Source organism: Penicillium taxi (genome assembly GCF_028828555.1).
Source record: "Penicillium taxi strain IBT 34144 chromosome Unknown utg000005l_segment0_segment0, whole genome shotgun sequence".
NCBI classification, from domain to species: Eukaryota; Fungi; Ascomycota; class Eurotiomycetes; order Eurotiales; family Aspergillaceae; genus Penicillium; species Penicillium taxi.
Genome location: NW_026643207.1, coordinates 532,512 through 545,900, shown reverse-complemented (window position 1 = coordinate 545,900; position 13,389 = coordinate 532,512). Strand labels below are relative to the sequence as shown.

Below are 13,389 nucleotides of genomic sequence, written 5' to 3'. Positions count from 1 at the left end.
TTCAGCCCTCAGCCCTCAACCCTGGACTAACCTCACCGGCTAATGTATAGCCTATTCAGAAAGTGGACAATAGTCAATGACGCTGGACATTCTGGATGCGCCTAGAAGCCTTTTCAAAACGTCCGTTCACCTGCATTTGCTCCACCGTCTCAGCTCGTGGATCAAGTGGAGCATCAATCGAGATACTCGTACATTCTCACCCCCTTTTTTTCCGTTTCCGAGAATGGGCTTGGACTTGGACTTGGGACTTGGAATTGGGCTTGGGCTTGGATTTGGGCTTGGATTTGGGCTTGGATTTGGGCTTCGATTTGGGCTTGGATTTGGGCTTAGGTGTGGGCAGCCTGACCCGTATACGGAGTACTTAGTGGAGGTGGCCAATGGTTTGTTTTCTCCAATTTAAAAAGTTCATTACAGAGTAAATTCTAGTACTTTAGTCAAACCTTGAATACTTTTGGTTCTACAGCCCGACTATCGTTCTTTATTGGTTTGGTGCTCTCGGCTGTGGCTTGAAGACCACTTGTGGGGTTTAGCTTACTTTTCTTTACAGAGTACTTTCTTTCTGTTTTCTCCCTTTTTTCTGTGTTCATCATTTTCTCACATCATTTTCTTTTGTGTTTTTCTTCATATGTTGTCTTCTTGACACTCTTTCTTGGTCTGATAGTTGGCTTAGAGACCTCTATTTTCTACCCCCTTTTTTTCTATACTTCGCCCGATTTCGATAACGCCCCGATTCCTTGCGGGAATTCAGTATTAATTATCATCTGCTTTCTTCACTCTGTATGATTTACTCGCTTGTAGCCATGTTTTGTCTCGCTAATTCGCATTCGGTAGCTCCAATCTAAACTTCCTCCTCTGCTTCATCCCCTAGCCTTTATTCAAATCGGTTCGAGTTCCACTGAGCGACCTAGATACCTCTTCGTTTCTTCTCTTCCCGACATATAAATTCATAGCGCAGTGATTTCTTTTAATGATTACCGACGTGGACTCTTGGATTCCTTACGAGTGTCAAACCTGATCCTTGGAAAGTCTCCACCGTAGCGATGCTGAGAGGTTCAACTGCCAGCAGTAGAAGTGGATCGCCTGGAATCGCGCGTGAATCGATTTCCCGATCTTCGGCTCAGCGCCCAGGTTCACGCCCGAGTTCAAAAGACTCTTCACTTCCTGAGCAGAGCAGCTATGACACCGCTCTACCGCCCATGGATTCCCGATCGCTCGTGCATCGTCGTACCGATAGCACTCTGAAAACAGTCATGCGAAAGATTTTCAGCAGGAAACGCCAGAGCCAGGCTGATGACGTGGAAGAACGTCCCAATGAGTCCTACTTCCCTGCTAATCGCAGGAGGCTAGGACTGTCGGAGCGAGCACCCTCTTCTCTGGCCATGCCTGCACCGCTTGAGTCTCCGCGAAATAGTCCTCTTTCAGTTGTGAATCTGCAACATCAGGCTATGATGACGAATTTTGCTCCATCTCTCCTAAGGACGGGTTCCTTAGGGCCACATGCCATGCTGGCACGTCGACGGCGAGCTACACTTCCCAGTGTGATCTTCTCCGAGGATGAATCACGATATGCGGCGCCCTCTCTTGTTGTCTCAGATCCCCAGGACGACCGATCTACTAGGCCAGACTCACGATATAGCTACCTTCAGAACCCTCGATCTAAAAGTACAGACGCACTACAAGACTTAGTAGAGCAAGAGAAACCTGTTGATCTTTCGACATGGCCAATCCGGAAACCTACGGATGATTCAATCCCTCGTTCGGCATCTCCACCTTTTAAGAGAAGCTCTGTTGGCGGCCAATCCCCGAGGCCTTCCACTGGGACCACAGTGACTAGTATCACTCGAGGATCGATACAGTCTCTCTTGGACTCAGACCAAGTTAGTCTACCGCCGAACGTGGGCAATTTTGTCCACGCAATGCAGCACGTTGACGGTCTCACTGTGGAACAGCGGCTGAACACAATTGAGGTGAAGATGATAGACCTAGAGTTTGCTATTGCCCGCATGCAATCAGGTCCTGTATCAAACTTGGAAAAAACTAAAGAGCGACCATCAAAGCAGCCACCACGACACAAGCATGCGCCTGCAGAAATTAGGCGCAGCAAGATTTCCCCTGGATACTTGAGCACTAAGGATCACGAGGAGTTACCCAGCCTCCCAAAAAGCCGTCCAACAAGCACGAGCACAATCCGTCCGGATAAGAAAGTGCACCCAGTCCGACCCGCCACATCGAGCGCATCCTTATCCGAGTTCAACGGTGTTTCAATAGAGCAATACAGCACTCTCGTCACCCTACTCCGTCGTGAGCAGACAGCCCGCAGGACTTTGGAAGGCCAAGTAGCCAGTCTCCGCGACGACATTCGCCAGATCCAACGAGCAGCACTACAGTCAATGGAGATGGGGACGATGTACCCAATCCGCAGCGTTGATTCAGAGGACATGCTCCGTTTTCGACGTGCGCTAGACGACGGTGAATTGTCAATTCGCGACGAGAAGCCCAATCAAAATATGAGTATCCCATTCGACGATAGTGACTCGGATTGGGAACGCCACAATGGCAATTTTCGAGATGATCAGTTCACTCCTTCCAAATGGAGTGGGCCTGGTCGTCGAGTTATCACGGTTCCCATGATTTGATACCCTGAAGCCTTCTTTTTTTCGCCGTTTACGCCCTTCTTATTCTTTGTTTCTACATTCCTGGGTTGAACCCATTTCACAGATCAGAGATCGGGCAGCTAGAGCGCATGCGAGTCTCGAGGGCCGCTGCGTCTGTTCCTTCCAAAGTCTACCGACTATCTTTGGTAATTTTTTTTTTTTTTCATTCCAAGACATCTAGAAAACTTTGTCTCAATCTGGTTTTGAGCATGAATATTCTTCTCTTCTCATTTATAGCTGATCAGCGACTTTACATTATCATCGTGACTGTGCCACGATATCCTAGAATTCAAACACATGAGACTTGAACATACAATTCTCCGTACATGTGATTATTGACAGCATCACATTCATCTGGACACTATCCCACATCAGGGATGGAACAATCGGGGAAACATACCTGATAGCCCGAAAATTTAATATCAAATAAGGACCAGTACATGAAACTTTTAACGATTCTTCTTCTCTCGTGTTCACGGATAAAAGATGAGCTCATTTCCCAAAGTCCAGGACAGGGAAGGCCCCGTTATGCATTGCCCTGGTGTCGTACTGTCAGCCCAACTCCCTACTGTGTTTCAACCCCCTTTTATTACCCCCCAATCCAATCAGTGCATTCCGATAATAACTTCGGCGATGCCGTTGTCAAAAGTACGAGGATTGTCTGTATAAACACCGGTCTCGTGCACAGCTTCCCAAGTCGTATTTGTAGGTCGATCATGCGGGTCTAGATTAGCTCTTGGCCTTATTATACCTGGAGTTCGACTTGGATCCGGGATGTTGTATGGATGACAAGATGTTCACTACGCTTCATAGCGTCTGATGAAAGAATAGCCATTGACCTTCCTAGGTATTGCCGGCAGGGCGAAGGGTATAATGCTAACAGCGGAGGGGGTGTTCCTCGAAAGTTATTTATAATCGTTATGTGGAGACTAGTCTTCCAGAGACGCGCGTCCGCCTATCAGAACTAATTTTGCAGTGAACATCTTAGACACCTCATACTTGACTATTCAATTCATCGGCTATAAATCATTGAAAAGAAAATTGAAAAGCAGTAAAGGATATTAGGGAATGCTGACTGATAGCTTGGCGTTGCTTGGCTTCGATCTACGATTCTATAGGTCCGGAATACAACATCTACAGCTTCCCTTCGTAATCTAAAATACTCGATGCTTATCTAGTTATAAATCTACATTCAGACAGACTCAGTGAAAGAATTCCAACCCCAGAGGCTGTATTCAACTCGACCTTGGAATTGACTCTCCAATGTCCTTCGATCAATCTTACGCGGCCTCCCGTGCAGTCAAAAGAAGTGCATGTGATTTATGTCGCCTCCGAAAAGTAGGTTAATCTCATCAGGGGCAATCAAATCACATATCCAAATCTAATCTCGGCTATCTGCATACATAGATACGCTGTGACAGAGCACAGCCTGTCTGCGAGACTTGTTTCTTGGCGGGGTTACCCTGCACCTTTACGCCACAGCCCGCACGACGGCGGAAAGGCATTCGCCAGTTCGTCTTCTTGAATTATTGAATCAGTCTCGCCACTAACTCTTCCAGGGAACTTAATGATGCCAAAGCTAAAGTCCAGCAGCTACAAGCTGCTCTAAGTACCGGCTCTCAAAATACCCCGGGAACTAGTCCCAATGATTGCGCTTCCCCGCCACAAACCCCAGGTGCCCCCTTATCACAAGCGACAAATTGGATACCTGATCCATACTCACTTGACTTTGGTGTTTCTTCACTGAAATGGCATTTGTCTTACTGCGGACTGGGAAGTACCCTCTCAGCAACGAGAGCAAGATTTTACTCCGTGATCAAGGAGCAAGTAGGCGAGGAATTCGACCTAGACGACTTTCTACAGTCTGTGTCGAAATCTATTGATCCGCAGTCCATCAAGCCAGCCAGGCCGGCTATCCCGATCAAATGGCCACCTACTTCTCTAGTCTCTCAATGCATAGAATACTACGAGACAGCAAGCCTTTACTCCATGTTTCCTTTTGCAGATACGGACGCTATGCAGATGTTGCTGAAGGCTGATGTGCTGAATAACCCTGACACAAGCCGGGCTTCTCACCGCGCATGTCTTGCTGCGTTGACAGCTAATATCACTATCATGCATCGTCTCGATCCTCGATTCGCCGATGCAGAGCCCTTAGCCTATATCCAGGCTGCTCTGACACTTGTCCCGGACATGTTAATGGAGACTCCGGATCTGAGGACCCTAGAAGCTTTTATTATGCTAGTAAGTCACTCGATATTTCAGGAAACCCCCATATCTAAACAGTGTCAGGCGTTTTTCCTTGCTCCACTCGGAAAACCACAATCTGCGGAATTTCTCCTTGCCATCGCAGTCCAGGTCCTGAATGGCCTAGCCGGGAACAAAAACCCATCTGTCAACGACGCTGGTAGCCGACACCTCCGCGTCCTATTCTGGCTATGCTTCGGCATGGACAATGCATTCTCCTTCCGCAAATGCCAACCACCCCTAATCAACGTAGACAATTGCGACATGGAACTCCCACCAGCCTACGCAACCAAACCCTCCGCCCAGCACTTCTTCTGGAAGCCTCTTACCCCAAATGAACTCCTTTACCCCTCCGACCTGCGCCTAAACGTCATCCAATCAAAGATCTACCGCCTCCTCTACTCGCCCCAAAGCAGAAACCTCTCCGAAGCACGGAGACTCCAGCATATCCGCGAGCTAGACGATGAGCTCAGCGCGCTAAAGCTAGATTATCCAGTCCAGTGCCGGCCGGATCTATTCGCTACCGAAACAGCGTCAGACTACCTGTTTCACGATCTGAGTATTCGGGGCGTCACTGTTCATTTAGAATATTATGCTTCTATTTGCAAGATTCATGGCTCTAGCGATTCTTTCGCTAGTGATCCTGTCCCTAGTAGCTGGTCACCGCCTCCATCTAGTGCTGAAATTTGCTATGAAGCTACGAGGTCTACGTTGATTTATATCATCAGAGTGCGCCACTATATTAATTATCATACTTTCTGGTATGTCCTGCCCTTTTTTTTTCTTTCGACGTTCGAATAGCATTTACTAATGAAAACAGGCTTCACGCTCAGTTCGTCTTGACGGCTGTTATAACATTGTTCCGCTTCCTCGTCATCGTTCCTACTGCGCCTACTTTTGCACGCGATATAGATATATTAGAGAGTATTTTGGACATGTTTGTTGAGTTCGGTCAGGACAAGCGCGCAGAAAGGGCTTTTTACCCGCCGTTCTATCTCACAGAGGCATTAATCAGGAAACTGGTGATTTTCGCGAGAAAGGCACATGTTAGAGCTACAGCTGGAGTTCAGGGATGAACTACACGAGTACGAATAAGAATGAGGTGATTGAGATGTGAAATTAGCGCTAGTAGTATCCGCAGTATTAATAAATAAAACAAAATAAAAAATAAAAAATAAAAAAACAATCCCTGCGAGCTTCTGTCGTGAAATATGGGGTACAGGATCGTGAACATCTGAGATACTCGGTATTATCTTATCTCATGCTGCCACTTGAAACACTCAAAGGGCGATCAAAGGTGAATACCTAGCTCATCTAGGCTTTTGGTCACGTTCAGATGAATGGTCAAGTTGTTAGCCCGAAGCGCCTCGGTGAAGTAGGGCAGTTCGACGCCGTGGTAAACACTACTGTTGCCGGTCACGAGGAAGGGAACGACACCATCGTGGTAGGTGTTATTGGTACTGGCCATGAACTCGAGGATTTGCATTGCGTTCACGCTGGACACCATTGGAACGGTGTTATTGCCGGGCTTGAGAACGATATTGTTCATGTACGAGTTGCCGATAAAAGTACCTTCCAAGAAGAGGTTCAGTGTAATGTTTCCCTGGAAGTGGATTAGAAAGAGCTGTTCATGGGAAGAGGTTTTGATCTACCATCGCAATAGTCATGACTGTGGGGTTGGGAATGTAAGCATGTCCAAACATGTTGTTACCGTCCTTGGAGCCCAGATCCAGGTGGTAGTCAACCACGCTGAAACCATTTAGCTTATTTAGACCTTGGACATGTCAGTTAGGTGTCTGTCGTCAGGGACTGAAGCTTGCCTTTCATCACAACGGTCTTCTGGTATGAGATTTTGATGCTGGGCAGAGCACCTAGCTTCAGGTGCGGACGACCCTTGATGATCAAAGTCACTTCCTCGTTAAGCATAATAGCCTTTGAGTACTCGGCGAATTCATAGGTGCTATACAGGTCCAAAAACTGCTCCACAATGTTGGCGGCAACTTCATCGCGGACATGCAAGTGGGGAACGACAATGCTAGCAAAAGGAGAGGGCGCGCCCATAAGCTCGATATCAGCCTTGAATTCGCCCATGTCAGGGTGGAAGGCGCTCTTGGATCCAACCTGCTGGTCCAGACTAAGCACAACGGAGTTTGGGGTGGGATCGGCGACGATCATGCGGCTGATTGCGAGGGTGGAAGCGTTGACATCGTGCTGTGCAATGGCAGGGTACGCAACATAAACCCTGTGTCTATGAGTGTCAAGCTATTATGATTCTCATGCAAGACTTACATGATGAGAGCAATGGTGAGAAAGCCAAGGCAGAAGACAACAAGGTGCAAAAGCCAGTACTTCTTCATGTGTGCGCTCATCTTTGAGCTACAGCTGCGCCTGGGGGGCGTAGGGGTGAGATAGTCACGGCGATAGCTAGACTTTGCCATGTTCTCGACGTGGTGGTGATCGATGGGAAAACTTGAATTGATAATGAGTTAGTATCAATCGCAATTGCAGTCAGTGTAGACGGGGGATCAATATCGAAAGAAAGTGGAAGGTCCAAGCCATCATACCGAATCGACATAATTAAAAAAGATTACTTACTAAAGAAGATCGGAGTGAATGAAATGAAAGAGGAAGAGCAATGGGAAAAAAATAGAAAAATATATGGAGAGTGGGATGTATGCTTGCGCGTGGAGGTGTAGACGACAAAATTACCAATTTGTGCTGCGCTGCCTCAATCAACGAGTCCGAGGAGATATTCAGACTTTATGAAGCTGTAGCTACGGCTTATTATTACTCTTGCTTGTGGATTTACGATTTTCTAAAGCTGAATTCAAACGAGTTGATTTCACATGTTGAGCTATGCGAATTACCTAGGTTCTTATGGAACGGGGCATATACTGGACCTAATCTGCTATTCCGTTTATTAAGACATGCAATAAGTATCTAGGTAGAATGGTATCACGTCTCATATCCATGATTCTGGAAATAAGGGTTCCTGCGTGGATTGAGATTGAGTCGAGCTCACCATATGTCGATTCAAACCAGCCTGATACTCGAAAGAATTGGAAATTCAGTGAACCAAGGGTGATAAAGATAATCTCCGATTCGTGCTCCCGTACCTGTATTTGAAAGGGCTGGTGTTGCACCGGTTGTAACACGGACAGGACGTGGTAAGGATTCTATGACCTTCCCTTGTACAGGAGTTTATATTCGGGTTTACGATTTCCTAAGTAAACTACTTTACCAGAAACACGGCCTTGATTCTGTCATGAAATTCCATGAACCGGCATCCATTTGCTATGCAAGGAGAAAAGATATGACACAAAGGAATAAAAAAGGGAATCCACCCAGGGAAAAGAAAAGAAAGGGGGAATAAAGTGAAGATATGGTCAAGAAATGAGAAAAAAAAGAATAAAGAAGAGAGAAACAGAAAGAAAAGGTAATCAAGAAACCACAATGGGTAAGGATAAGGTAAGGTACAAGTATAAAGTAGAGGGTATCCAGAGAAATAAAGTGTTATGCCCGCGAGACAGGTTGAAGGAACATATCCCCAAAGAGCTCGAAATCAAGCTGCCCAGGCGGCTCAGGTAAAGGTTGAATATGCTGAAGTGAAATCAAAGGGACTGGTAGGAATGAAAAGAGTTGGAAAGAAAGTAAAAGACGACTGTCAAGTGAAACAATGTAGAACGTTCGGCTTGAAACGCTCACATTGCTGATGCAAAATCGAATGCCAGGTGAGAAAGAAAGGTAAGAAGCTTAGTTATCAACCACAGACTTCTTCCGTTGGAACATGCTGCGAGTTCGTGATTTACTGCGAGGTTTCTTGTCGCCGCTCACTGTTCGCCCGCGTGTTCGAGTTTTTCGGGACTCCTTGGGCTCTTTGGAGTCTTTGGAATCGTCTCCCATGTATTTGTCTTTGTAGATCCTGTGATAGGGTTATTTAAAAGTTCGAAAGAATATGATATTATGTCAACGTACCAGCTTGTGCCGACCATACTCATACCATGAGACTCGGCATCACGATAGAAGTGTGCCGCTTTCTTCATGTCCTTCTTGGTGCCAATACCTTCCGCATAACAATAACCAGCTTCGGCCATTGCGTCGACATCACCCCATTGACTGGCGATCTCAAAGCACCGCAGAGCAAGGGGTTTGTTCTGGTCGATACCCCAGCCATTCAAGTAGCTGACACCCAGTTCGTAGATGCTCAGGGCAAACTGCGCCCGGTAAGCCTTATGCAGTTCCTTCGCTTTGGATGCGCCGGGGGCATCTGGATTAGCAAGCATTTCCAATCCGACTGAATCCACAGCCTTGCGTAACCACCGAACACCCTCCTGCTGATTCGGCCGCATACCCCAACCATGGCGGCAAGCCAATGCATACATCAGCATTCCCGTCGGATGGCTCTGCTTCGCAGCGATTCGGAGGTGATAGGTTGACTCGCTTAACGATCCTTTTTCGTGTAGTTCAATGCCTTGAGTGACATGATCGTCAGCGGAGAGTGTGGCGGGTGTTCCATGGGAGCTGCCAGTTTGCGAACGCAATGATTTTGCCACATCTGTAGAAGAAGTGTTGTCGGGTTTGATATTGTCTGGTTTGATATTGTCCGGTTTGACATTTTCCAGTTTGACATTTTCCGGTTTGACATTTTCCGGTTTGACATTTTCCGGTTTGACATTTTCCGGTTTGACATTTTCCGGTTTGACATTGTCCGACTTGACATGATCGGGCTGAACCGTGTCGGTCTTGACATTCGCCTTCTGTGGGGGTGGTGTAGATTTTGTAGACCGTGTGGACTCGGTGGATGGGCGAGAGGGTCGCTCTGGAGTAGTCAATGCCGGGGCGAGAGAAGTCATGGCCGGAGCAAGACTGGAATTTGGAGATGAGGGCGAAACAGTTCGAGCTTTTCGCAGTTCCCGGCCCCGTTCTGGAGTGAGTGATGGGACAGGTACTGGTTCGGGAACATGAGTAGGGACTGGAACTTCGTGCATCGAGTGGGGTTTCGGTGAATAGTCCAAGATGCGATTTGATGGCGGCGGAGTGCGAGCTGAGCGCGGGTGCTCACCTGATACCCGCGGTGGAGAGTTCTCAAACAACGGCTCCTGCCATTCGAAATGTGGTGTTTGCAAGCCGGCAAAGACCACTGAATCTCGAGATACCATACGTCCCCGGGGTAGGTCGTACTTGGCGTACACATATGAAGATACCGCGGAAGAGGGATCGCCTTCAGCCGGCACCGTAGCTGCCGCCTCCTCTGTGGCTAGAGGTAGAAGAATTGGTGTAGGCCGACTCGCCCGATGCATCGTATGAGGCTGATGGCGTGGCGCGGCCGGTGGTGGTGCATGCGACTCGGGCGCTCCAGGGGCGGAGAGACTAGTGCTGGATCGACTCAACGGCCGAGAGAAGTTGAATGATGGCCGGGCGAGGTAGCTGTTTGACGTTTCCGAGCTGATAGACGGCGAACGAGGGTGCTGACGAACAGGATATGACATGGGGGAGTACGGAACTGACGCCGCACTGCCGGAGGACAGCTTCCGCGGCTTGGAGAAGGTTGATCCGGCGTTCGAGCTGCTATTATCGTCATCTGAACAGCTCTCATGTCTAACCTGGGCACTGCTGGAGGGCCGTGAATTTGGTGGCATCGGCGAGACCATTTTCTGCGGCACATGAAGTCGCGATGAGTCCTCAAACGGGTGTGACGGGTCGGTGAATGCCATGCCAACCGGGGTACTCTCCTCCTCGAACGATTCTCCACTGACATAGTTAACCGGCTTCACGCTGATCATTGTGGTCCGCGGAGTGGTGTCGTCTTCGTCGTAATCCGCATTGGAAATGTTGGAGATGCTACTCGCCTGGCTCATCGAGCTAAAACGGGGGTGTTCCGAGACTGGTCGATATTTCGGCTCTTCCACCTCGAAGTTTTGTTTCGTAGTATTTCGTCGCGCCAAACCGTCGGCATGAGACTCACTCGCAGGGCTGCGGAAGAAGTTGGGTCGGCCTCGAGATAGCGACCGAGCGACACTGGACGGGGGCAATCGACTCATGCGTCGGTCCATTTGTCGCGACTCATCTAATTGTCGAGCCAGGAGACGACCCTGAGCGGCGAATGCATCAAGCGGAGAAAGCGCAGGAGGCACCTCGCCAGCAAAGTGTTGAATACGCGGAGAGGGCATACCATTTCGAAGGGTGTCGTGCGATGGAGAGCGATAGTCGCTCAAGTTTCCACGCGTCGCCATAACGAGTTGTTGGAGAAAGAGTATTCAGAAGATGTCGATCGAAAGTATCCGATGCAGAGTCGGTTCAAAGCTCGGTCCAAACGCATGGAGCGGGATACGAGAGCGGGATGTGAGAGCGGGGATTGTGAGTCTAGGGGGCGGGGGGCGGATGAGGCCAAAGGAATGACAGCCCTGAGAAGAGACTTGAATTTTAGAACATGAGATGTATTGAGAAATTCAGAAATTCAGAAATTGGGAGAGTAATTGAGGTAGTACACAGTAAGGAAAGGGAGGAAAACGAAGCCCTGACGATCACGCAGGAAAACGCCCCGTGCACTAGTGTTCCGCCCTTAATAGGAGAAGAATACGGAGTACGGGGTAGGTAGAAGATAATATTCCAAAAATATGGCAGAATTCAGGGGTTATAACTTATGATATACACTAGTACTACTACTATTTATTACAATTAAATTCTAATCCTTTTTATCCCCACCACGGCTTGATTTCATGGTTTACAGAATCTGTCTAGAACAGCTTTGGAGTGGAGTGGGAGACGTGGCGTGTCTCTTAAAGAGGTAAAGCCCCGAGGACTAGTAGTAGTTAATTTAGTTAATTTAGTTAATTTAGTTTCTTTGTACTTAAGTAGCTTCAATTTGACTTACTGGATCTATCATATGTCGTTATTTTGATATTAGATATATAGGTATGGTGTTATACTACGATATCACTACTCCATACCTATACCATTCAGTCCATATACCCTACTTACAAGCCCATGATCTGTTCCAGGGATGTACTAGATTTGACTAGTTTATTGACTATTAGTGCCATATGCGGGCCTATTGTTGTCAACGGCAAATCTGTGGAATGTTCTACGATATTACCGGAAAGAATCAGTGATACTTATATCAGCTTAAGGTTCATAGTGAGTATCACGAGATACCAAATGCGGTGAATCCCAAAGGTCGAGTTCTCTGGGTTCGGCGTTGAATATTTACATATTCGCCGAAATAGGACTCTATAGATACTAACTATACATACATTCACTACCTACTCACTTCTTGACTTTTTCTTCTTCTTCTTCTTCTTATAATTTCTATTTCTAAGTTTTCATTTCTAATTTCATTCTATATTCTATAATATCTATTATCTATTTTCGTCTTCATCAACTTTATCCTCTACTCTTTTCCGTTTCCACAAATTTATATGCGAACATCATAATGCGCCCAATCTCATTCGGTGTCGATCCCACTGATGATAATCTCCACTTCTATGAAACCTCCTGGCTCCTTCCACCAATTCTACTGGCCGCTTTGCGTGCCTTAATTGCCCTCTACATCTTCACTACCATCATCGTCATATGGGCTTGGTATGGAACTCATAATCAGGAGGATTACATTGGTCGGACCTTCAGCTACTTCACCTGGTTGAGCTATTGGGGGCTGGGCTTTTATTTTTTGTTCTCGGCCCTTCATACTACCTGCTATGTCATCACTGGTAGTTCGGCTCTCTTCAAGCGTTGGCCCCGTTTTATGCGCGCTCTTCACGGGTTGTTGTATACTACTATCACTACATACCCGTTTCTGGTCACAGTGATCTTTTGGGCTATTCTCTTCGATGGCTTCGACAGTGCTTTTTCCACTTGGCATAACGTGAGTGACTTCGACATTGTTTGGACATTGTTTTATGTGTTCTTTATCGGGTTTAAAGATGAAGGATCTGAGTAAGCTGATGACAATGATGAAAATAGATCTCTCAGCACGCCCTCAACTCGGTTTTCGCTTTGATCGAAATCTTACTGACCACCACCCCGCCACATCCATGGATCGCAATTCCTGTGATCCTGATCCTGCTCTTGTTGTATCTTTGCGTTGTCTATATCACCTATCACACGCAGGGATTCTACACTTACTCCTTCCTAGATCCTCACCATGGAACAAAAAGCGGCCTTGTGACTGGGTACTGCTTTGGCATTCTGGCTGCGATCTTGGTATGTTTCTTGTTTTCCCGCTTCTTGATCTGGTCGCGTCGGAAGCTGGTTCATGGTAAGATCAACAGGGCTGTGCGGGACCCTCTGCGAGCTCACGAAGAGAGCGAATTCATCCTCGAATTGGACGTTCAGGATACGGACGAAGAGCAACCGCAACCGCAACCGCAACCGCAACCGCAAGTAGAAAGTGAGTCCGAAATTGAATTGCACGCCCAGCAGACGAATCAAGTACTGATGAAAGTTTCCTGATTCATCAGGAGAACACTCCTAGTCTAGACGATTGACA

General features: G+C 47.4%; 5 protein-coding genes across 5 annotated transcripts; 3 read left to right on the top strand and 2 right to left on the bottom strand.

The window, feature by feature from the left end:
* Window positions 1-1,196: 1,196 nt before the first annotated feature.
* On the top strand, window positions 1,197-2,636 carry N7495_007576 (uncharacterized protein; the record flags this gene model as incomplete). The annotated part of the gene is made up of 1 exon (XM_057210227.1): window positions 1,197-2,636. One exon carries the CDS (start codon window positions 1,197-1,199, stop codon window positions 2,634-2,636), a length of 1,440 nt encoding a protein of 479 aa, XP_057059770.1.
* Window positions 2,637-3,917: 1,281 nt separating this feature from the next.
* Window positions 3,918-5,977, top strand: N7495_007575 (transcriptional regulator family TF; the record flags this gene model as incomplete). The annotated part of the gene is made up of 5 exons (XM_057210226.1): window positions 3,918-3,992; window positions 4,062-4,165; window positions 4,214-4,898; window positions 4,947-5,662; window positions 5,722-5,977. The coding sequence occupies 5 exons, from the start codon at window positions 3,918-3,920 to the stop codon at window positions 5,975-5,977; spliced, it is 1,836 nt and encodes a 611-aa protein (XP_057059769.1).
* A 215-nt stretch (window positions 5,978-6,192) lies between these two features.
* On the bottom strand, window positions 6,193-7,339 carry N7495_007574 (DUF3712 domain-containing protein; the record flags this gene model as incomplete). The annotated part of the gene is made up of 4 exons (XM_057210225.1): window positions 6,193-6,504; window positions 6,554-6,650; window positions 6,712-7,143; window positions 7,191-7,339. 4 exons carry the CDS (start codon window positions 7,337-7,339, stop codon window positions 6,193-6,195), a joined length of 990 nt encoding a protein of 329 aa, XP_057059768.1.
* Window positions 7,340-8,654: 1,315 nt separating this feature from the next.
* Window positions 8,655-11,134, bottom strand: N7495_007573 (tetratricopeptide repeat protein; the record flags this gene model as incomplete). Its single annotated transcript, XM_057210224.1, has 2 exons — window positions 8,655-8,823; window positions 8,877-11,134. The coding sequence occupies 2 exons, from the start codon at window positions 11,132-11,134 to the stop codon at window positions 8,655-8,657; spliced, it is 2,427 nt and encodes an 808-aa protein (XP_057059767.1).
* A 1,199-nt stretch (window positions 11,135-12,333) lies between these two features.
* On the top strand, window positions 12,334-13,289 carry N7495_007572 (uncharacterized protein; the record flags this gene model as incomplete). Its single annotated transcript, XM_057210223.1, has 2 exons — window positions 12,334-12,765; window positions 12,864-13,289. Coding segments are annotated over 2 exons (858 nt in total), but the record flags the coding sequence as incomplete, so codon positions are not given.
* Window positions 13,290-13,389: the final 100 nt, after the last annotated feature.